At 37.9% G+C, this 24,467-nt stretch overlaps 1 protein-coding gene across 4 annotated transcripts in view; it reads right to left on the bottom strand.

The window, feature by feature from the left end:
* The window catches only part of TBCEL (tubulin folding cofactor E like), a 74,216-nt gene that overhangs the window by 45,680 nt on the left and 4,069 nt on the right, over positions 1 to 24,467 (bottom strand). For 2 of the 4 annotated variants that reach the window (XM_008513723.2, XM_070625063.1), the window contains exons 2-3: positions 7,091 to 7,241; positions 5,246 to 5,385 (exon numbers count right to left, since the gene is read on the bottom strand). In XM_008513723.2, the coding sequence (XP_008511945.1) occupies positions 5,246 to 5,385; positions 7,091 to 7,223 (273 nt within the window). In that variant the 5' untranslated portion in view covers positions 7,224 to 7,241. Of the gene's footprint in view, positions 1 to 5,245; positions 5,386 to 7,090; positions 7,242 to 13,578; positions 13,719 to 16,306; positions 16,447 to 24,467 lie in introns of those variants that run through there. The other 2 variants (XM_070625064.1, XM_008513724.2) reach the window with 2 other exon arrangements.

Genomic DNA, 24,467 nt, shown 5'->3' with positions numbered 1-24,467 from the left:
ACTAGTGGGCACTGAATGTTTGTCGAATAAATCAATGGCACAAAACCATTCAAGAAATCAGATTACTAATGCAGCTATAGTATGAACCAATATTTCAACCCTAGCTATATGCCATACCATATTTATTTTAATTTAAGTACGTCATATTTAGAGCCACTGGTAGATTCCCAGGATCCACCATAAACAACTGAATCAGAAGCTTCATAGGTGAGACAAGCTTCATGGCTGGGACCTGAATACGTGTTTCTTTTCAGAGCTCCATAAGTAACCCCAAAAAAGTATCCAGTGTTGAGAACTATGGGTAGAAAGAAAAAGCAATCTGTACTTTCTATGAGATCTACTGTGTACTGCTCAGCTCAGGAGCTCCACAATCAGTGAGGAGCAGATGAATTCCAAGAAGGTGGTTCAGAGAAGTATACCAGAGGGAACAGTCCTCACATACATTATTCATCTATTCTACACACTAACCCTTTCAAGTGGTACCATTTTTATCCTCATTTTACAAATAAAGAAATGAGCTATCTTCTAGAGAAAATACACCAGGCTTCAGTTTAAAACGTAAGAAATTTTTCCCGCTCTGCACATACTCTCCTGCTTGATACCTTTTGTGACCAATGGTATCAGGCATTTGTGTGATATACGGCTAGGATGTGGAGTTTAGTCTGTGGTCACAACACGGCTAGTCTACAGAGAGCAGCCCTCTGCTGCCTTCTGCCACCTGAACACTAATGATACGAGGACTTTCACACAGAAGATGATGACCAGCTATGCTCTACCCCTTTTAAGGGCAAAAAAAGACGAAGAGGAATCATGCTCCAACTACAGCATGAAGGATAACTGCTAATTATAGCACAACCCCAGTTAAATAAAAAAAACTTAAACCCTTTGCTAACCACCACACTTCATACTTTATTTTTATAATAAAGAAGAAAGTACCCCAAAAATGGATAGTTTAAGGGTTTTTGAAGCAATTTCTGGGAGCATTCCCAAGGCTAGCAGATACATGATATAATCTTTTTCACAGTTTGCATCTATACTACAGTCCAATAAGAACAAACATTTAGAATAATGACTCATTAGCCTTGGAATATTCTAAAAAGACAAAATTGGACTATCATCTAATAATTCAAGCAGGAAAAATAATATGTTAAAAATAAATATTTTGGGGGCTGGTCCTGTGGTGTAGTGGTTAAGTTCGGCACGCTCCGCTTCGGTGGCCTGGGTTGGTGGGTTCAGATCACAGGCACGGACCAACACCACTCATCAGCCACGTTGTGGCAGCAACCCACATATAAAGTGGAGGAAGACTGGCACAGATGTTAGCTCAGGGCTAATCTTCCTCCTCAAATAAATAAATAAATAAATATTATCTTTAAAAGGCTAAAATTAAAAAGGATTTTTGGATAACTTTAAATTAATGATTAGATCCTGGAAAATATTATATTCATTACACAGGTAAATATATGTATGACAGAAAAACGTCCTAATAGCAAAGGCTGACAAACATTGAGTTTCCAGGGCAGTATATTGACTTCTCTTTTTTAAACTCTAAAAATAAAAAAGAGTCCTCCTGCTAGAGTGAGTTGAGTATACTCACGTGCAGAAACGTGGAGACGAACTTACATCACCTTTCAGGCTTCCACAATTCTATGATTTGATAAAGGACCCTCTACTCTGGCTTCTAAAAAGGAGGAAACTAAAGTTTTAAGAAAAATAGGGAAAGGGTTGCAAGATAACAATCTGTAACTTATACCCAAGCTATTCTCTACCTCTTCTGAGTGGCTAATTCCTCTCTCCTCTCAACTACCTGGTTTAATTTCTTTTATAAAATGCTTTTGATAAGGAGGGAAGGAAAAAGGAGATACCTTGGGAAAGGTCAGACAAAAATCTACTTAGGCAAAAATTCAAGTCAAAGGCTAAAAAATGCATCTTTCTTTTACACATAGATGCCCAATTTTAGAAGGATGGAGACAAATTTTTGCCTCCCTCAAAAGCATTCCCCTTCTCACTCATATTTATCTTAGTCTCTGGATATACAGGAGCCAGTAGCTTAAACTACAAAAGAAGTTGCTCATAATATTAGTGACCATATGAAACACTGAAAGAATAAACTATATTATTTTGTTCACATTGCTATATCAAATACCAGCTGAAACAAAGTAAGCTAACGGCCAGGGACAAATGATCTTTCCAGTCATCAGATATATGGCTTGTAACAGGGTTGAAATGCAATGTCTTAAGACTGTGACCTATGGGCCAGCCCAGTGGCGTAGTGGTTAATTTCGCACATTCTGCTTCAGTGGCCTGGGGTTCGCCGCTTTGGATCCCAGGTGTGGACCTATGCACTGCTTGTCAAGTCATGCTGTGGCAGGCATCCCACATATAAAACAGAGGAAGATGGGCAAGGATGTTAGCTCAAGGCCAATCTTCCTCAGCAAAAAGAGGAGGATTAGTGGCAGATGTTAGCTCAGGGCTAATCTTTCACACACACACACAAAAAAACCCAGCTGTGACATATGAGGTATTTGTAGCCTAACAAAGAGTTTAATCAATCCTAAAAATCAATATTCTTTTGCTGTCAGTATTTCTCTCATCTCTCTGTGCTCTGATATACATTGTAGAAGATTGGGATCAACTACAGTTAAGGCTAAGGACAAAATATAAAGGAACGAGGAATACAAAAATAAATTGGAAAACGGAAACCTGCAGGGTAGCAGCAACAAACGTTTATTTGAAAACAAACTATAAGAGCATATACAGGAATATACAAACTGAGCACAAGTAGAGTACAAATAAACTGGCTATATATGTCAATGTGGCCTAGGAAATATTTAGTGTAGACCTTTATCTAAGCAGAGAAACGGCGAACTCCGTGTTCTGATCCATATTGACAGAAATCGTTCTTTTGAGGTAGCACTACATCACTATGAAACTGTTCCCACCAGGTAGCAAAAGTATATGCATGTGTTCAAAGCACAGGTCAAAGCACAAAGCACAAAACCTTTGTGAAATTTTATACTCCCAAAGAAACAAATTGAGGGGAATCAGCCTGAGAACATAGGAGCTGAAACGATTCAGAGGAAGATCTGGTCTGACTTGTCACCCATGCAGGTCATAAATCTTGCCAGAGGTTCAGCAGTAGGACTATTGTGGGAATCGTGGAGAAGGAGGATTGACAAGGTAGTTTTTTTGCATCTGTGCAGTATGAACACAGCATGCATGTCAATTAAGCATCTCAAAAGACCAAAAAGGCACAGAATGTAATTTGTTGCACAGTAAACTATACTAGCAGTTTAGATAAGTTGATCAATGAATAAATACATGTACAAATAGAGATTGTTTCACGGAACAGCCTAGTAAATCTGTATATATTAACAAGTCACGTAGACATCAAGTGACACGCACCTCAAAGAATTTTGGTAAACATCTTAATAATAGGAAATATAACTGAGAGTTATCAAATTAAACGAGACTATGAAATGGATAAACATAAGAAAAACTGAAGAAAACGAGGTTATCGATAGATCTTTCTGAAACAAGAAAGCTGTCTTACAATTTGCATAGCATTTAATACATACAAAGTGCCTCAATGATTAATTTTATCAGCAGCCCTGTCTTAGGGATGAGCAAACTGAAGCACTAAAAGATTAAGTGACTTTCTTAAGCTAACACGAAAAGTTGAAGCAAATGGTCTTCATCAATCCTTAAGATAGAATCATTTGTTCATTAACGCATTAACAAGTATTTGAGCGCCCAGTGTGCTTAGTGCTGATGATAAAAAAGACAAAAGTCTCTACTTGAATAAGCTCATAGTCTAGTAGGAAAACTGTCAAATAAGCAAGTGATGGCACTACATGGTGATAAATCTTTCCTAGCAGCATGATACAGCTGCTAGGATAATCTGACTGCCTGAGTGAGAGCCAGGGCAAGTTTCACAGAGGAATAGCAACTTGAGCCGAGTCTTGAAGGATAGGTAGGAAGTGGCCAGGCAGACAAGAGGAGAGAGGGAGCAATAGATACAGGATGAACCAAAGCAAGGAAGCTTTTCATGTCAAGAGTTTATCATGAGCAGCAAGAAAAAGCATATGGCTAAAGATGGAGATAAAGCTCTAGAAATAGCAAATGGCCATATGATGGAGGGCCACGCTTAGGGATTTCAGACCTTAGTTTCTAGGCAACAAAAAGCAACTAAAGGACTTCTAGCATGTCATAATCATGTTTCATTTATTAAAAGGAGTCTGGTAGCACTGTAGAAGACAGCTTAGAGGAAGGAGAATAAAACTAGAGGCAAGAAATCCCATTAGGAAGTTTTTCCAATAGCCCAAGCAAGAATTAAGAGCCTAAATTAAGGCAAGAGAATGAATCGACTAGGAAGAACTATTTTTCCCTTATTCTTAATGGTAGCTTCATCAGGTAATGTTATAATCAAGTCAGTAATAGTATATATAATAATAAGAGAGGAGATGAGAATAATTTTATTTGTGTACTTGGTTTAGAGTCACTCTGAGATCATAAGACATCAGTTATGTCAAACCACCAAAAAGACTTAATAATATAAGGAAAAGTTCTAAAATATTTGGAGTAAATTTTAGTAACAAGAATAAATATTTTTGGGGCCAGTCCCGTGGCCGAGTGGTTAAATTCATGCACTCCCCTGCAGTGGCCCAGTGTTTCGTCGGTTCGAATCCTGGGCGTGGACATGGCACCACTTATCGAGCCATGCTGAGGCGGCGTCCCACATGCCACAACTAGAAGGACCCACAATTAAGAATATACAACTATGTACCTGGGGGTTTTGGGGAGAAAAAGGAAAAAAATAAAATCTTTAAAAAAAAAAAAAGAAGAAATATTTTTATAATCTTAGTTTCAAACTCAAGCAATTTTTATGTCAAATTGTAGGGATAAATATTGAAGCAGTAGTAGAGAATGAGCAAAGGATGTGTAAACTAGTGCAATAGTAGAGAATTTAATGCACTGTCAGCAGTCCAAATCTCTGTAGTCTCATTAACCTCTTGATACCTGGAATCAAGTTCTTCAGTGCTTTTTACATTAATGAAAAACTAATTAGAATAACAAAGCTAACTGAAAAATCACCATAGAAACAGTTGAGGTGGGTTATTTATCCTGAGATATACAGACAACAAGAATCTCGAGTGAGACCCAGAATTCAGCAGAATACATAACAAACAATAAAACAATGGTTACTGCCGCATCTCACCAGAATACAGCAATATAAAAACTTCACCTCATGCCAGTCTTCCAGTTTGTTGTCAGAAAGATCTAGTTCCGACACATGAGCACAGAAGGCAGCAATTTCTTTTTCATCTCCTGCACAGGTTATTCCACAGCTGTTCAACACCAGTACACTTGGGAGGTTGAGGCGATCTGAATCACGGGGGAAACAAAACACTTTCTATGTCAGCCTAATTCTTGTCTACATACACTCAGCTCCCAGGAATCAAAATCAAATTGTGTGAAATTACACAAGGACCTGGAAAATACAGGATATGATAGAATCCAAGAGTACCGAATTCTAAGGGGAAACGGTTAAGTATGGTCCACGAGGAGAGGAGAAGTACTGGACCAGTAGCACCAAAAATGTCCTATACGCTTTAACTCCCGGTAGCATTGTTCATCTCAGGAACCAACAACAGAGCCATCATCCGTGCTATCATCTTATCACCTGAACACTAGATCCAGGCGACTCATGTCTGAAATACCACTGTCTTCTTAATGGCCTCTTCTTTCTTTTTATAATTTACTTCAAAAGTGTTGTTCTAGATAGCTCTTTTCTCTCTGTCAGATGTATATTTTCACCTTTTTCTGCCTTTGAAAATTATCTCAAACCATTAGATAGTCTATGTGCTAAAGCACTTCTGTTCTTCAGGTTCATATGATTCAAGAAATCGCCCTCACTTAAATGGATGCATTTAAAAATCTGCATCTCTTTCTCATACTTGTCCATCAATCATTCCCATTTCAATCTGTGTAGAATTTGCCCCTTACAAAAATTAGACTTTTTAAAAAATATAACTGTAATGGGAGAAAGTGTTCCAGAGTCTTAAACTATTCAATGAATTTGATCAAACTGGGTAGTCAAACTACTACCTGGTTCAAAAACACGTGTCAATAAAATTGCTCTTACTACCTCTACTAAAAAGAATAAACATGAGAATTCAACCACACTGTCTCTATTTGGTATAAAACAAGGACTCACAAAGGTAATATTTTATTAATGGAGGCCTCAGATTACATGGTTTTTCAACTTAGTACTTATCAGTATCAAATTTTTCAGACTAGGAATGGATCCTGAAAAAAAATCACCAAGTAGGAAATTCATTTCTTTCTGCCATTCCAGTTTATATGGAGTGATAAGATAGTTGTATGCAGAAACAACAAACACTTAGTGACCTTTGAACATAAGAACTAAAATACTCTTCAATATTAATCCCATATAATTATAAAGAACTACTTCCAAAAACTGTTAATTACAACAGTAAAGTAAAACATAAGCAAAAAACATACCTTGCACCTTTCTAGTTGTAGATCTTTGCTCATGTCATAATCTCTTTCCTAGAATGTCTTTATCTCCTCTCTAACCAAACGCCACATTCTTGAAGGGATTGGTTCAAGTATCCCAGCTTTGAACCTTTCATGATCATATTATTAACTCTCTTCTAAATTTCTTTCCCAATCACTGTGCCAGTCATTTGTCTCATCATAAACTACATCGTGTTATATATTTGTAAATGTGAATATCTTGTAATGCAATTAGGCTGTGGTCCTTGAGGACACAGGCCAGTCTTGTACAATCTTGCACACTCTGAGTTCCCTGAAAAAATAGGCATTTGAAATACTATCACTCAAATGTTGTTCTTGTCCTGTGAGTGCAACTAAAATGCCTTTTGGCCAATCTGAAGGAAAACAAGTCATTTCAGGTTTTTCAAAAAACTAAAATCATAGCAAGGGAGAAAGACTACTTGACTCATAATCCAAAATAGAGGAAATCTTTTGCAAATAAGGGAATGTTCTGGTTAAATGTCTTAAGTAACCTCCAATAAATAAATGTCTTAGGCCCCATCTTGCTTACCTTTCATAGGAGAGCCCTGAGGTGTGGCTGGGACGTGGACACCCATCCCAGGACCACGGCGGTAAGGAAAGTTTTCAGGACTATATTTTTCACATAATACTTGCATAAAACTCCTTCCACTAGGTTGATCCATCTTCCTTTCCTTAAAATTCTACAAGAAATCAAGAAATCATGAAAATTATTTATTTACTCATACAAGAAATATTTATTGAGAACTAATTATTTATAAGGCACTAGGCTAAGCACTGTAGACATTTAAGACGTGGTCACTGCCCACAGAAATTTACACTGTGGTGAAACCTTAGGATTTCGGGAAGCTACACGCAGGACAAATGACAGCAATACAAGTCAGCATATGATAACTGTAATACAGATTAAAAGCGCTCCAAGATTTAGAACAGGAGGCAATCATTTTGAACAAAGGGTAACAAGACGACTTTTGGCTCGTGCGTACGGTTCATGTGGTAAGTAATGGAAAAAAGGAGAAAAAAGGAAAGTATAGACTAAACATCAGACTAAAACGTTTGGATGAATCCTTTGATATTTGTCCCTCAAGATCCATTTTTCTCTTCCTCCATAGTAAAAGAATTTTTAACTGTATCCATAGCTACTTCTATTTAGGAATGAGTATATGACTAAGTTCTAGTCGATGGGATAGAAATAAAGTTTTCTGAGGCAGCTTCTGGGAATCATCCTTAAAAGATAAAGAGAGTGTGCTCTTTGCCCTCTTTCTTTGTCTCCTCCTCAATTCTATTACCTAGAAAACAGATGCCACCTTGGACTATGGGCCCAAGGAACACACCCTAAGGAGGGTGGAACAAAGAGCTTAAAGGGACTTAAGTCCCTAAAGATTTCATGGAACTGAGTTGCCATACTGGTTCTGGATTGCAAATCTCTGGGAATTTCAGTGAAATATAAATAATCTTCTATTTTATTTAAGCCACTCTTCTTTTCCATTTTTCAGTTACTTATAAATAGACCTAATCCTAACTACTACAGAATGTCATTTCTTTTGGTTTTGAGTTTGGGTAGAGTCTTCACTGTCTAACCTCAGCTAAGGGTCCAAAGATGCAGTAACTCCAGCATCCTCTCAGTATTTAGCATAGGTTAAAACAGATAATATTATACAACATGCTAACTTCTGACAACCTGCTAACCCGTTATCTTGAGGTGCTAGCCTATGATCTGTATTAAATATCAATCAAAATACCAGCAACTAGTTGACCTCTGTAGTTCCAACTATCAGATATCAAGCTTTCTACTAAAATAATCAGAAAAAGGAAGGAGGCTAAAGAATACTCAAAGAGGGAATATCATGAAAAAAGGTATAGCAATGAGAATGTACAATGGTATATATGAGAAACCACAAGACATCTAATAGAAGACAGCATCAGGAGTATCTAAATATGAACCTCAGAGGAGATCTTCTATGCTACATCAAGAGGCTGAACTTTATTCTGCAGGAAACAGGAAGAAACTAAAGGTTTTAAGGAAGGGAATACGCAACAACCAATTTTTTGGGAAAACTCACCCTGGCAGTTGTGTAGCTAATAAATATGAGGGAAACAAGATTGAAGTCAGGTAGAAGAGTTAGAAAGATACTGCAAAAATACAGAAGAGAGATGATGAGAGTCTGAAGCAATACAGTAGTAGTACAAATAGTAGCAGATTCAAGATCAATTTAGAAAGCAAGCTTTTCAGGAATTATAGGGGCTGAGGGGAAGGTGAAGTCAAGGCTGACCCCCAGGTCTCTAGTACAGGTGACCAGGTGACTGGTGATACCATTAAGTAAAAAGAAAATATGAAGAGATCTAGTTTTAAGGGGGAAAATGATGAATTCCATTTTACACATGTTCTATCTGGGGCATCTCTGGAATATCCAGGGAAACAGTCAGAAGTTGGAAGAGAAATGTAAGCTAGAGGTGAAGCTTTGGACATCACCAGGCTCCAGGAAATATTATGAATAAGAACAGTAGAACAATAGAACACTCAAGGACACTGATACTGAAGGGTCAGGCAGAGGAAGCAGAGTCATGAAGAAAAAGAAAGGGAACAGCCAGAGAGTAGACTGCATAGTCAACATTTTGAGAAATTTTGATGAGAAGGGGAGAAGGAAGATGGGCTGATAAGCTACGCAGAAACAGGAGGGAGTAGGGAATAGAGGGCAACTGTCAAGATTTTTCCTCTTAAAATAGGAGAGACCTGAATATGGTTATAGATTACAGAGAAGTAGCAAGTAGAGCCAGAAAGGCTAAAAAGTACTACTGGTACATGGTCCTGGAAGAAACCAGCAGGAATGAGCCCTAAAAAACTTTTCAGAAGGCTGCCTGATGCTAACAAGATAATGTTGCACATTGTTTACCATTGGTGGTGACATATTTCCTTCACAATGTTGGACTAGTTTATTTTTGCTTATACAGTTTAATTATACCGAACATTAAGTATTTTTCTCATGTGAGTGTCTTACCTCCACTATCACATTATAAAGGGGAGTGGAGCTTTGTAATTCTATTTCTTTAGTATTCATTCAAAGCATCTGGTACAGTGCTATACATGGTAAGGGCTTAAGAAGTGCTGCTGAGTACTAAAATCACTAGCCTCCAGTGTGCTTAGAGAGAGCAGAGAATTCAGGTTGGGCAGTAGGTTTAAGACCACGCAGTTCTATCACTTAATAGTTTTGTGCCGTCAGGCAAGAAAGACACTATTTCTCTGGGATGCAAATGTCTTCATCTGTAAAATAAGATATTAATATCTATACCACTTGGATTAGAGTTGCTGTAGAGTTCTAACACACACAAACGTACTATTGGGATTACAAGGCTGTTGTAAGGCTCTAAAATACACAAATGTTATCCACTATCCATGGAAGTTGTAGTGTGCTAGAAAGCACATGGACATAGAAAATGGGCTCTGTCATTTACTAGCTGGGTAAAACATAAGCTAGTCATCTAACCTCTCTCTAATTTTCTCACCTATGGATGGGCTAAAATTTTCCTCTCAGATTTGTAATAATAATCTGAAAAAGGTATGAATATAAAAGTGGGCTTTAAACTTGGCCCATTTTCTAGATAACTACCAGGACCATGTCTACTATACTCTGTAAAATCAATTCACAAATGCCTATAATGCAGAGTAGACACTCACTGAGCACATGTCAATCTACCGAACAAAAGTTGTGTCTGTACAATTTACCAAAGTTGAGGCTACAGAACACATTTCATAGTGAATATATCACAAGTCACCTTGAAAATACAGGGCTGCCTGTCAGGATCCTCACCCGGGAGTTAAAGGATAGAGCCTGTTCTAGTCTAAAACAGTTCGTTCTTTCTATCCATACAGAATGTTTAGCGTCTGCTGCTGTCCTCCATCCCAGCACTGATTGTGTCAAAACTGAAGTGTGCGTTCATCTAGGACTTCAGGAACCTTCAGGTGGGAAGGTTCTTTTTCAATGTAAACTGAGCACCAACAGCAGACAGCACAGAGCAGGCGCTGTGCCACTAGTGACAGGCACCATAGTTCTAATCAAAGACCTGTCTCAAGCAGAATGCCAACAGAACTTTTAGAAATGTTTAACAAAAAGTCAAGGAAGTTACATTGCTATCTTCTATGCAATTGGCAGTTCAAAAGAATAAAAAGTGTGTGGGGAGGGTGCTGAACTGTCAGTGTGAAAATAATAGTCACTGAGTTTAAATAGCATCTTTTTAAAAGGAAGCTTCAGAACCACTTAAACTCAAACCTATTCAATTCAAGGGCAATAATCTTATACATAATTTAAATATAGACAAACTGAGGGATGGTAAGATTAGAGACATATTCAAGTTAAAATGAGTGTTAGTGAGCAAGCAATCGTGGGAACTTAAAAAAGTTATTCCTCATGGCCCCAGGCTTTAATAACCCTTCCAAGTAGTCTGGGTTTTTTTTTTTTTAATTCTTCTTTATTTTCTAAAGACTTAAAAGCAATGCTAGGCGCCTTCATTGGTCATTTTCCAGGATACTCTATTGGAATAGCTTTCCAGGAATGCAGATAGTATAGACGTTAATACATGGCTTTTAAATTAGAACATTAAGATTGCAAAATGGATCAGTAACATAAATCTACTCAAAATCTGTTGGGGCAGTTTGAGGAGGAACAGCAGGTGGGAAAGGAAAACTGAAAACCAAACAAAGTGAAAAATGAGGAAATACAGGATGGAAAAAGATCTTTAACTGGAGCTTTTTAAAAGGTTTTTGGTGGGTAGAGGGGTAGTCTATGACTTTCTGGAAAGCACAGGTGTCAAATTACATCTGACTACCTCTACAGTTGGCAGAGTTCTAACGCATTTGTAAAAGTATTCTGAATTGGTGCTTAAAGCCAGGGGGCCAGGAATCTTGGGTGATGTTACTTGGTTCCATTACTAAGTAATGGAGTGTGCCTGTGAAAATCTCAACTCCTTTGTGCCTCGAATGCTGACTATAATATGCCCTTGTAAAGTGCTTGGAGAAAGTCAGGATAAAGCGTAAGCTGGAAGATAAGGTGCTCAGACACTTTGACCAAATAGATTAATATCAGAACAGAACATCTAGTCACCTAAGGGTCCTCAATTGCTATCAAACACTTTGTACTTTATGTTCCCAATCAAAGGATCAGGTCAAATTAGTACGAAACTCAACACAACTGAAAACAGAAAATAGGCCATTTGTGACCACTAACACTGGAGGATATACAAGGTATTTCCTCATGCTGGTATGCAAGGTCAATATTTACTTCACAAAAAAACTTCATGGTAGCGTACCATGCTTCGTAAAGTATGAATACTACCAGCCTCACTCACAACTTCCAAAAATATAAATACTACTCCACAGAGTCCCAAAATATAAATTTTAAATGTTATAAAAAATAGATTTATCAGCTTATATACATAGACTACCTCCAGAGGACAAAATAGAAATTAATAAAATTAGTGTCTATGGTTGACTCCAGAGAGAGGAAATGAGGAATAAGGGTAGAAAGAAGATTTGCTTTTTGCCATCACCCATTTAAACCCCATCAACTCACCAGACACATATATCATCTTTTTTTTCAAACATTATCTTTTCAAAACATAAAACAGTTTCAAGTGATATACCTGGGAATGACCTAATAATTTGTCAAAGAGTTTTTTAACTCTTCATTATTATCAATCATTTATTTAAAAAATCCAAATTGGACCATGCAAAATCCAGAAATAATAATAATTTTAAAAGGAATTGGGGAGTGAGGAAGAAAAGAAATAAAACAGATGGCCAAATGAAACAGATACTTCTGTGAAACAGCATTGGGAAAGAAAAAGAAAGCAGGACAAAACACACCCGAGCCTCAGAACTAAACTACAATTAAATGAGAGATGGAGGTGAGATAAAGGGGTAAGATGACAGAGCCAGATGAGTGTTCTCTAGGCTTTTCCATGGCTTTAACAAGGGCAAAGCAAAATCTCCACTAGGAAGTGTACAGAAGGGCTGGAAGGATACCCTCAGGCCTGCAGGGTCAAGTCACTTCCTATGCTAGGCAAGTTAAATGAGGTAATAGAAGTTATCCAAATATTTCATCCAAATTACCCAAACTGTATCCAAATTATCATGACTGTGGAACCATCCCAGCTCTAGGAGGGAGAGGTTACAAAGCCATAAGCCTAAGGATGCTTTGGGAGCTTCAGGCCTCCCTGGGCCCTCACTGTGGAGACTAACAAAGAAAAGAGTGGTGCTTCCTGCAGCAGGAAGCCAATCCTGCAGGATTCAAATTACTGGAATAGCAAATAGTTGGGAACTGATTTACAGTTCTAAAAAGTAAATTGCAGTAATTCAAAGTATGCATTAATTTAGTATGAGACTAAATCTCCAGGAGGAGTTTTTGTAGCATAAAGATAATGGAGAAGACGGAAACACTCTCAAGTAGTTTAGAAGTATTCTCAGTCATTTGACACGCACCCATTTATTTCCAACTAATCAATCTTATCTATTCATCAGAGAAGTGCAGAAAAAACTACACTCTAAAAGCTACCTGCCAATATTTTGTTAACAACATTTGACAACAAAACTTAGGTTAACCGTTTTGACCAAAGGCTCTACAATTTCACCTTTAACTTCCTTTGGTCAGACGACATTAGATTCCAGTCATTTCTCTCCACTTAGGTGCCTATTTCCTTTACAAGACAATCTGAGAAAAAGAATCTATTTACCACTTGTTTAATAAAAGCAGAGACAACAAATATACTTAGTTTTTCCTGCTATCTCTTTTTTGCACCTTATCAAGTGGTTCCAATTAGGCCTCTTTGCCTATGCATTTATTCATAAAATGTGTGCCCTCACCAAGCTTACAATCTCATTTCATTCTGTTCAACAAACAGGAAACAGATACTGAATCAGTGCCAAACACTGTGCTAAGCACTAAAAAAAGCAAGAATAAATAAAATCCAAAGTCTGCCCTCAAGGTACCCACAATCTAGAAGGAGATATATGGAGATAACACATACCTAAAATAAGCCATGTAGAAATAGTGAATTCAAACATAAGAAGTGATTAACTTTCGGAAGTACAATCAAGGAACTGTGAGGTGAATCCTGAGCCATTTTGAAAGACGATGAACATCAGGTTAACAGGATGAAGAACATTCCAGGCGCAGGAAATAACGGAACACGAACAGGCACAAGAGACGTGAAACATGGGCTAATAAGTGGTATTGCTAAAACATAAAATACGTGTGGTGGGGAGTGGGAGAAGCGAGCGATTCGACTGTAGAGTGGATGGTGGTCAGCTCCTGATTGACCTTGCTCACATTTGACCTTATCCTGTAGAGAGAAAAGTATGAAAAATTTTGATAGATCACTGTGAATACAGAGCAAGGATGGGGTTACCGATCTTTACGTAGAATAACAAGAGGTCAACAATGAGGACAACCTTAAACTCCCTAAAGGACTGGGCAGTCAGGAGTTTGTTGACCTTAGGGGAAGCCCTTTGAGTACAGACAAGGGAATAGAAACCACAGCAAAGAGTTAAAGAAAGAAATAAGTGAAGACAGTGAGATAGACCATGGCTTTGAGAAGCTTAGATGAAAGAGAAGAGATGGGACAGTTGAGACGAAAAACCACGTGTTTAGAGAGAGAGTTGTTACATCTTGTTTTTTTTAAAAAAAAAAACACAAAAGAGAAATTTACAGGCTGAGCCTGGGGCTGGGGTGGTGGTGGAGGAGGTCAACAACTAACAAAACACGTCTGAGGAGGAAAATCTCCTGAGTAGCTTCAAAGGGTCTCTTAGGATGACTTTCTCAAATTTTGCAAGTTTTTTTTTTTTTTAAAGCCCATTTAACTTGTGCTTTGTGGACTCCTAACCTCATCCCCAGAACGCTTCCTTTTCAAAAGACCCCACTATACCCAAACCCTGCCAGGGTCTTTGACATTTTAGGTAGCTGGGACTTTGTTTTCTAAATCTTTCTGATCTTCAACATAAGTGTCCCCCAATAAAACTCTGGAAAGTATATGTGTGTGTTATACATTTTCCCTCTAGGAAAAATTAAATAATGAATGAATAAAGGCCTATTGATAAGCTTTTTTTTAAATAAATAACTGCTTTAAAAAATACAAGTATTATACACTCTGAATTTTTAAAAATGTCCAGTTGAAAATAAGCAAAAACCCTGTAATCTCATGTAGTTTCCATGTAGATTACTTTCCCTTTTTATTAGCTCAGCTAAGCATGTAAATAAGTGTTACCAAAAGTTTTTCACATCTGAAGCATGTTTGGAGTCACAGCCGTACTAGAAAGGTTTGGTCGACAGATTTAGCAAGTAGATTAAGCCTGAGGATGCACTTTATGGTGTATATTTTTCCATGCTATGTAGATATATATTTTTTACACAAAGATTAATTTATTTTTAGATATATAGTTTTATAACCTGCCTTTTCGCTAAATAGCTCATGAAAAGCTTTCTATGTCAATAACTATATATCTACATAATCGTTTTTAAGGTTTGTACAGTGTTCCATTAACAAGCTTTTGCAGCTGAAGTCATTCATGACAGCTGTCTCTCCCATAAAAATGCTTCAGGGACGTTGTCCAGGCCAATAGAATTAGGCTAGCCAGTCTTCTTCTGAATGGCACTTCTAATTGCATTTATCATCAAGTACATATACCTGCAATTCCACCTCAGTCATCTCCCCTGAGCGTTATGTAATATACCTAAGAGGATGCTTTCTTGGGATGAAAAGTAAGGAAAATTAACTCTAATAACTTTCAAAACTATTCTGTGGAGTTACAGTTCCCCAATTCACAAACTTACTCTAAGCATTCCAAGCGCGAACCTTGAGCGTAGCTGATAAATCCATTATCATAACACACCAGGCCACCAGGATTTCACACCCTACTTTGACCCACCCTATTTCTCAAAGCCTCTTCCTCAACTGAATACTAAACTAAATCCAAGTGTAATAATGTGGCACATCAACTTTTCTCAGTAGAAGATTTTTTTAAAAGTCCAACACTGCCAAATGACATGAGAATTCAGACTCCTGGGCATTCCTTGAATCACGCTATTAGTCGGGCCCTGCTACCCCCTTTTCTTATCACAGCACCTGTTTCTCCTTAAAAGCACCACAGACACTAAAACATCTAAGTCAAATTCTTTATTTCATTACATCAGTGACACCAAAGATGTCTAAATCATGACGCTACATTATTAGTGAGTGCGGCCTCACAGCTGTCTGTATTTTCTACTAAGAACGGTATTACACACGATGCAGATTTGACATTAAACAAAGAGACAGTTTTCTCATCAACAAGTGCAAAACAGTAAGTATGACTGACTCTCACACTTGTAGTCTACTGTGTGTAAACAAAGTACTTGACATTTCTGGCCCAAATGTACTAGCCCAAGAATTTTATGATTTTCATAAGAAAGTACTTTATTTGAGAGGAAAAAAATTGAGAAAATACTTCTATTTAGACTGAAGTACCTCTTTGTGTGAAAATATTTCCAAGCACTGCTTTCTTGATTTCCATGACTTCTCACCGTCCAGAAAGCAGGCATCTATATCCCTATTAAATTAGGCACTCTGAACTATAGAAAAGTACTTTCCATACACTTAGAGCGATCACGACAACAACCACAGTTTAACATCCGCTACCCTTACTTCAATAGCTTCCAAGGAGAGTTCCACCCTCAGCCCGCCCCAACTCCTTCACAAACAAATTTGCAGCCACTCCTACCTTTCTATGCAGCCCAGATGCGACTGGAAAAATCTCAAGGCTTTAATGTTGCGCTTCCTCAAAATTCAGGAGTAGACACGCTTTCTCTTGAATCGATGTTCCCCATAAGTCAAGTGTCCCCAAACAGAGATTAACAATCATTTTAAAGCCTCGTAATTTTCCACAACCATCCTGATACTGACAAACTGACACTTATCTTTATTTACAGGACATGAAATTGACGTGACTTGCTCAGGTTTCTGCAGCCCAACCAGCATGCTAAGTCATACCTTCTGTATCCCTAATCTGTTGAGCCATGCTGTCTTTACTAAAAAAGGAATATTTTAAGTCAACTGTATACAGCATCACGCACAAGTCACAGAAATACACCTTATCAAAATATATGAAAACCATCACAGCCAAAATACCTCCTGTAACCACATAAAGTAACGTTTGAATCACAAAACTAAGCAGCAGGACTGACTGGTCTAGTGACCAAAGCGGAAAAAATTATTCTCGATTTTTCCTCCCCCCCAAAAAGCAACAAATATTAGTTTCTTCAATGGATTAGTTTTCATCAGAAGAAAATTATATATGCATGCTATTTTTCAGCTGTTGAATACACAAGTTTAAGGTCATTACACAGCTGTTTACAGATTACCCCATTATCTCTGCTCGTGTCACCTACTGAAGTTATCAAGTTAAAGCAAGGCCTCATTAGGAACAGACTGTTAGCTCATCACTCTGCAGGCTTCTAGAGTTTACAAACCACTCTGGTTAATAACTAGGGATTACTAGAATGTTAACCAGCCACAGAGAGTCTGCAAAAGTTTACAGGTCATAAAAAAAAATTGAGTAGTCCCTCCCACATTTAGTATTCAGGCGGTATTACCTGGTGGTAATAAGTGCTGGTTCTAGAACTAAACTGCCTGCATATAAATCATGACTGACCACTTCTCTGTGTGACTGTGGGCAAGTTACTGCAGCTCTGTCTCCATTGCCTCATCTGTAAAAAGACGTAACAGATAGCCCCTAACTCCTAGCTCATAGGGTTGCTGAAGAGTGAATGGAGACAATAAGGGTAAAAAGTGGTCAGCACAGCGCCTAGGACATAGAAAGCACTTAATAAATATCAGCTGATTATTACTTCTGCTGCTACTGCCACTCCTATTACTACTACCATCACCAGCCCGTGAGCACGGCAGCATGAATGGAGGGCTGGGGGACTTACTTGAAATTTTTGTTACATAGATTTAATCTAATTTTTTTGGTCCTGGGACAATGCTAATTAATACCAATTAATGATTTGGGCAATAAAACTGTCTGACATTTATAATGTCATTCCTCCTTAACTGGATGGTTTTCTCCTCTCCTCTCCAGCTGTCTAAATTTAATACATCCTTCAACACCCTACTCAGAATATGCTTTGGAGGTATACTTTTCAGATACTTCCTGCCATAATACTGTTTCCTTTGAGCTGAGCTCATGGTATCTATTGACTAAAATATTCAATGAGCGATTAATCAATACATATTGGCATGACATCTTTTCATTTTGTCCCATATACTAGTATCAGTAGTTAAGTAACTCATGTGTAGTGATGTGCTTTTCATGTGTCTATGTCTTGTGTCCTTAGACTGTATAGCCCTTGAGGGTAAGGACCACATCATAATGCTTCTTTGTATCCATCACGGACGTAGTTTGCACATAACTGGCACCCAGGCAATGTGCTAGCCAGCCCTGGTGGTCTAGTGGTTAAGATTAGGCTCTCTCACTGCTGCAACGCAGGTTTGTCTCCTGGTCAGGGGTCATACCACCCATCTGTCGGTTGTCACACTGTGGTGGCTGCGTGTTGCCGTGATGCCGTAGTACACAGTCACGGGAATTTCAGATACCAGCAGGGTCACCCATGGTGGACAGGTTTCAGCAAAGCTTCCAGAGCAAGACAGACTAGGAAGAAGGAACCTGGCCACCCACTTCTGAAAAAATTGGCCACAAAACCCCTATGAATAGCAGCGGAGCATTGTCTGATACAGCACCAGGAGGAGAGAGGATGGTGCAGAAAGACCAAGCAGGGTTCTGCTCTGCTGTGCACAGGGCCGCTAGGAGTCAGAAGTTCCTCAACGGCACTAAAAACAAATGTGCTAATCAATGTGTTTTCTAATCACTTCTGATTGTGCCTATCGAATTATTTTAAAAAACATGAAAAGCAGTTTTATTAATAAACCCTGAGATCAGAGTACTTATGCACAAAAATCCTTCACAGCTACCACTGAAATACATAATTATGTCTATCTCTCCAAGGGGATTCCAAAAATAAGAGATGACAATGATAGAGCAATGAATCAGTGGCAGAGTCAGAAATACCTGCTACCTAGCACAAGCTAAGTTCTTTCGCAAAGACTACAGCCACAATAGACTCAATACTGAATATGAGTTTTGTATACATACTATACCTTATATTCCATATGCCAGAGTTAATAATTTATGCCATACTTCAGAACAATAGGCACTGTTTAGTAACTAAAGATGAATATATGTGCACTGCTTGTGAGAACGCAAAATGGTATACCTGCTGTGGAAAACAGTTCCTCAAACGTTAAACATAGAATTCCCATATGCTCCAGCAATCCCACTTCAGGGTGTAGACCAAAAGAACTGAAATCAGGGACTTGAATAGATATTTATACACCAACGTTCATAGCAGCATAATTTGCAATAGTCAAAAGATGGAAACAACCCCAATATCCCTGGATAAATGAATGAATAAACAAAATGTGGTGTGTACATAGAATGGAGTATTATTCAGCTTTGAAAAGGAAAGAAATTCTGACACATGCTATAACATGGATGAACATTGAAGACATAATGCTAAATGAAATAAGCCAGACAGAAAACAGCAAATACTGTATGATTCCACTTTATGAGGTATATAGAGTAGTCAAATTCAGAGAAAGTAGAATGTACAAAGTAGAATGACGGTTGCCAGCAGCTGGAGAGAATAGGGAATGGGGAGTTATTGATTAATGGGTACAACAGTTTCAGTTTGGGAACATGAAAAGTTCTGGAGATAGATGGTTGCAGAGCAATGTGAACGTACTTAATGCCACTAAGCTGTACACTTAAAAATGGTTAAAATGGTACATTTTATGATATATATATTTTACCACAATAAAAATATTTCAAAAAATGAAGGAATAAATAAAATATATGCTATATAAAAAAAAAGATGACTGTAGTTCCAAGTCCAAAGTTTCTGGTTCTCACTCTCTCAGCACACTTATCAAATTAATGCCAACAATTCACTTAAAGATCTTAAACAGTGAGGGACAAATGGCCACGTCACAATAAATGCATTTTGTGGAAGATCTGATTTACGATGTACAGTCTTCATTTATTTTTTCCTTGGCTCCTTTACTGATGTTCACGTGGAGATACGTCACTAATGGATAAGGGACTACAAAGAGCTAATATTTAAATTACAATCTCCAGAGGGTACTTGCCTTTACAAAACTTATGCCTTATTAATAGTGCCTATGAGAAAATATGATCCTTGTATAGAGTCACAATCAGGGTTTAATAATTTAGACTTGTTTTCAACATTTTAAGTGTTGCAATTCTTCCTGAAATTCTTTGCTCATTTAACTATGAACTAAATAATAATACCATGATTATAAATATAATAAAAATATTCTCAAAAAAGAAGTCTCTTTATTGAGAGAATGTTATCTGTCAATTAGAACTTAGTATCTGAGAGATTCATTGCATTAAATTATTCTTTTAAAATAAAATGTTATAAAGATATGTGTAAGCATGAGAGGGTAGGAAAAATGCTCAAGTTAATGGTTTCCTGAAAAATTGGCTCTCTTTTAAGAGTACCTAGTACAGTCAAGACTAATCACTAGAGAATTTATTTGCAGATTTGCCTACTCACTAAAATTTATTTGTAACCCCAAAATCAATAACTGCAGCACTTTCACAGTCATTTGCAGATACTCAAAGAGCAACAAAAAATTTGAGTTGCCCGACATGCACATTTCTAGCTGGGACAGAACAAGGCAGCACTCTGCCTTCTTGTTTCAGCTCATACTGTAAATAAGTGTCCTTTTCCTGATCTATTTTGGGCCATGGTTTTCATATTTTTGTATTTTGTTGTGATTTCAGTATTGAAATGGCCCCCAGGTGTAGTGCTGAAGTGCTGTCTAACGTTCCTAAGCACAAGAAGACTGTGATGTACCTTAGGGAGAAAATACAGTTAGATAAGGCTTATATAGTGCTATTCACTATGAATTCAAAGTTAACGAATCAACAATATATAGTGAATAATTAATAAGAAACACATATAAAACAAGGTTATGTACTGATCAGTTGATGGAAATGTCGTGACCAGAGGCTGGCAGGAACCTAAGCCTGTATTTTCCATAGGAGCAATGGTTCCATATTCACTCATTCAGTTTTTATGGCAACTTTACATAAGTACCATGACTAACAAGAATCGACTATATTTTGTTAAAGAAGACAATTCTGAAGGAAAAAGAATAACCAATATAACAGAAAAGAGAGCCCAGAAACAGGCCCATGTAAATATGACAGGAAGTGGCATAGAGATCAGTATGAAAAGGTTAAACTATTTAATAACTGGTCCCAGGACAAGTGAATATCAATTTGAGAAAAATGAAAGCGAATCCTCATTTCACGACATAGAAAAACTCAACTCCAGATAAAATTAAAAGGCAAACTTTACTCCTTTGAGAGAAAATAGTTATTTTTTCTAATAGGAGAAAAGCTCTAAGATCTTGATTTAGGGAAATATTTCATAATCAAAACATAAACAAAACTTGGGGCTGGGCCCGTGGCCGAGTGGTTAAGTTCGCGCGCTCCGCTGCAGGTGGCCCAGTGTTTCGTTGGTTCGAATCCTGGGCGCGGACATGGCATTGCTCATCAGACCACGCTGAGGCAGCGTCCCACATGCCACAACTAGAAGAACCCACAACGAAGAATACACAACTATGTACCGGGGGGGTTTGGGGAGAAAAAGGAAAAAATAAAATCTTTAAAAAAAAAAAAAAAACATAAACAAAACTCATGAAGGAAAAGTTGACCAGTAAAATGAAAAACTTTTGATCATCAAAAGACATTAAACATGTAAAAGGACAAGCCAGAAATTGGAATAGGATAATTGCAACACATGTAACCAATTTGGAGAACACCTAAAGACAGTAAGAAAATGGTGAACAATCCAAATAGAAAAATGGACAAAAGACATGAACAAGCATTTATCAGAAGATAAAATTCATATGACAAATATATGTAAAAGATGTTCAATACTCAGAAACAAAAATTAAAGTCTTGATAAAATATCATTTGTAAAAATTAGCAAGACTTAAAAACTCACAATCCTAAGTGTTGGAGAAAATATGGAAGAGTGAGAACTCTTCTATTGCTGGTGGGAGTACAAACACCTCGGCAAACAATCTATCACTGTCTAGTGAAGTTGAATATGCACATACTCCGTGATACAGCACTTCTACTTCTCAGTGTAAACTCTCTAGGAACTTGTACACGTGCACCAGGAGACAAGCAAAAGAATGTCCACAACAGTACTGTCTGAAGTTACAAAAATCCTGGTGAAAAAAGGCCCTTATATCCAAGAACAGGCAATTGGATAAAACTGCATTATATTCATAAAATAAAATGGTACACAGCAATGGAAATTAACAATTGACAAATTCGCTATGACTGCTTCCTCAGCAACATGAATAACACTTAAAAATAATGTTGAATGGATAAAATAACTAATTATAAGAATATATACAGTACAATTCCATTTACACAAAATTTAAAAACATAGAAAATGAATCATTGTTTAGGGTCACATACATATGTGGTAAAAACTGTATAGGAAAGTCAGAGAATAATAAAGAGGATTGTGGCATCCTTGGAGAGTGGGAGTACAATCAGGGAGAGGCACACAGGCAAAAACAGAACTCTTCATTCCCTCCTCAAACCTGCTCCTCCTCCACCAGTCCCCACCTCCAGTCATATTTGATTTCTCTCTTCCTCTCACATGCCCATGTAATCAATCAGCAAGACCAACCAACAGTGCCTTTAAAACACCCCAACTCTGCCCAGTTCTTTCCATCTCCATTACCGTACCCTGGTTCAAGCCTCCATCAACCTCTTACTAGGACTGCTGCAATGATTTCCTCCCCGGTGTCTCATGACTACAATTCCTTCTCCACAATGTAGCCAAGCAATCTTTCCCAAATTTAAGTCAAATCACGTCCTTCAAGCTCTCCAATGGCTTCCCTTCACACTTGGAATAAAATCCAATCTCTTCATCAGTCTTCAGGGCTTCATTGACTTTGTTCTCTGCTTACCTCCCTAACGTTGCCTCCTCTCACCCTTTTCCTAGCCCACCAGGCTTCAGCTAGCATGGCTTTCCACTTCTGAAACCTGCCGAGCTGATTGCCCCTCTTAAGGCATTCACAGGAAGGCCCTTTTCCTCGCTCTTGGTTTAGCTGGCTTCATCTCAGCATTTAAACCTTAAATAAATTTAAATACAAATGTTACCTTCTCAGTGAGGCTGCCTCTGATCGCCCCATCAAAAATTGCACGGCTGCCACCATCACCCACTTATCACTTCACCCGCTTTCATTCTTGACAGCACTTAGCATGATCTGTTCGTTCGTGCCTGTTTGAGGTCTCTCTCCACCAGAACCGAAGTCCCACAAAAGCAGGGATTTGTGAGTCCAGTTCAGTGTTACATGAAGCAGTGTCTGCCACATGGCAACAAATATTTGGTGGATGAATGAAAAAGTGAATTTTACTTTGAATAAACAGGAAGTGATATCTTCTATCAGTGAAATAAAAATCAAGTACATCAATGAGGAGTATGACAGAATGGGAAGTGAAATTTTGAAAAATCACTGGAAAAGCATTAGTCTAAGAAGAATTTTAGTTTAAATAATCCTTTCCCAACAGTACTAATAATAGATCACATTTCTAAGGACGATTAATGAATTATTAGTGAGAGTTTCACACAGCCACGGAGTCCTGAGTTTTGGAAGTGTCATCTGTTTAAATCTCCTGTTTTTAGAAGAGCACTGTGATTGAGAGCATGGAATTCAGTTTGGCCTGAGTGCAATCACAAATCTGCACTGAAATTTGAACAAGTTACTAACCTCTCTGGGCTGGCTTTCTCGTTCGTAAAATGGAGCTATTAATAGCTATCTCAGAATCATTGTGAAGATTAAATGAAATAAAGCTTTTAAAGCATCTAGTTTTGCCTTGCTTATAGTACATGACCAATAAATTGTAGACATTATTATGAAAGCTGAAGAGTAGAAAAGTCCAGACAAATGGGAGAGCTTATTTGAGTCAAATACCAACCAAACACCCTCTGCCTCTAGCAGAGGTGAACTAATTAAATAGAATGTACCAAGAACGTACACAAGGACTAAATCCTTTCCCCTCCAAAAAGAAGACAAACGTACACAAAGGTAATACCTAAGTATGGACAAAGCACTTTCAGGACACCGAGGGAGTGGGTCTGTCCTCACTAAGGTCGGCCACACATAAAACTGAGTCTTAAAAGAGCCGCACGAATTCCCCAGATGAGAAATAAGGGGAAAAGCACATGTCAAGGCGCAAGTAAGGGAAAGTGTGGCTGGTGTGGATGTGTGGGAGGAGGGCTGGAAGAAGATGGGCTGGCAGGACCAGATGGTAAGCTCTAAGGTCGTCGGTTTGAAAGTTTGCACTTCATTCTTCAGGCAAGGGGGCGATGAAGGGGAAAAAGCTTAACTTGCTAATTTGTTACCATCCTTCTAAAGAAGGCAAAACACCTTCATTACTTTAAACACCATATAGGTCCACTATCCGTTAGTCTAAAATGGAAAATAAATCTTAAGCCTGAATTCTTGAAACCACGAACAATTTGCTTATTAACAATGATTGACATGGATCCTACTCTTAGCACTTTTCATTACTTCGATGACCAGTTATGCCAATCATTGCTATGATAACAGCAGACAAAATCTACCGTTTACCATGTACCTTACACAGTGTTGTTTTACATGTGTTATCTCATTCAATTCTCACAACATCCTTATGAGGAGTCCTATTATTAACCCCATTTTACAGATGGGAAAACTAAAGCAAAGAGAGGTTACGGTCAGACAGC

Source organism: Equus przewalskii, chromosome 6 (assembly GCF_037783145.1).
Source record: "Equus przewalskii isolate Varuska chromosome 6, EquPr2, whole genome shotgun sequence".
NCBI classification, from domain to species: Eukaryota; Metazoa; Chordata; class Mammalia; order Perissodactyla; family Equidae; genus Equus; species Equus przewalskii.
Note: the sequence above shows the minus strand (reverse complement) of the source record. Positions and strands in the feature narration are given on the sequence as shown.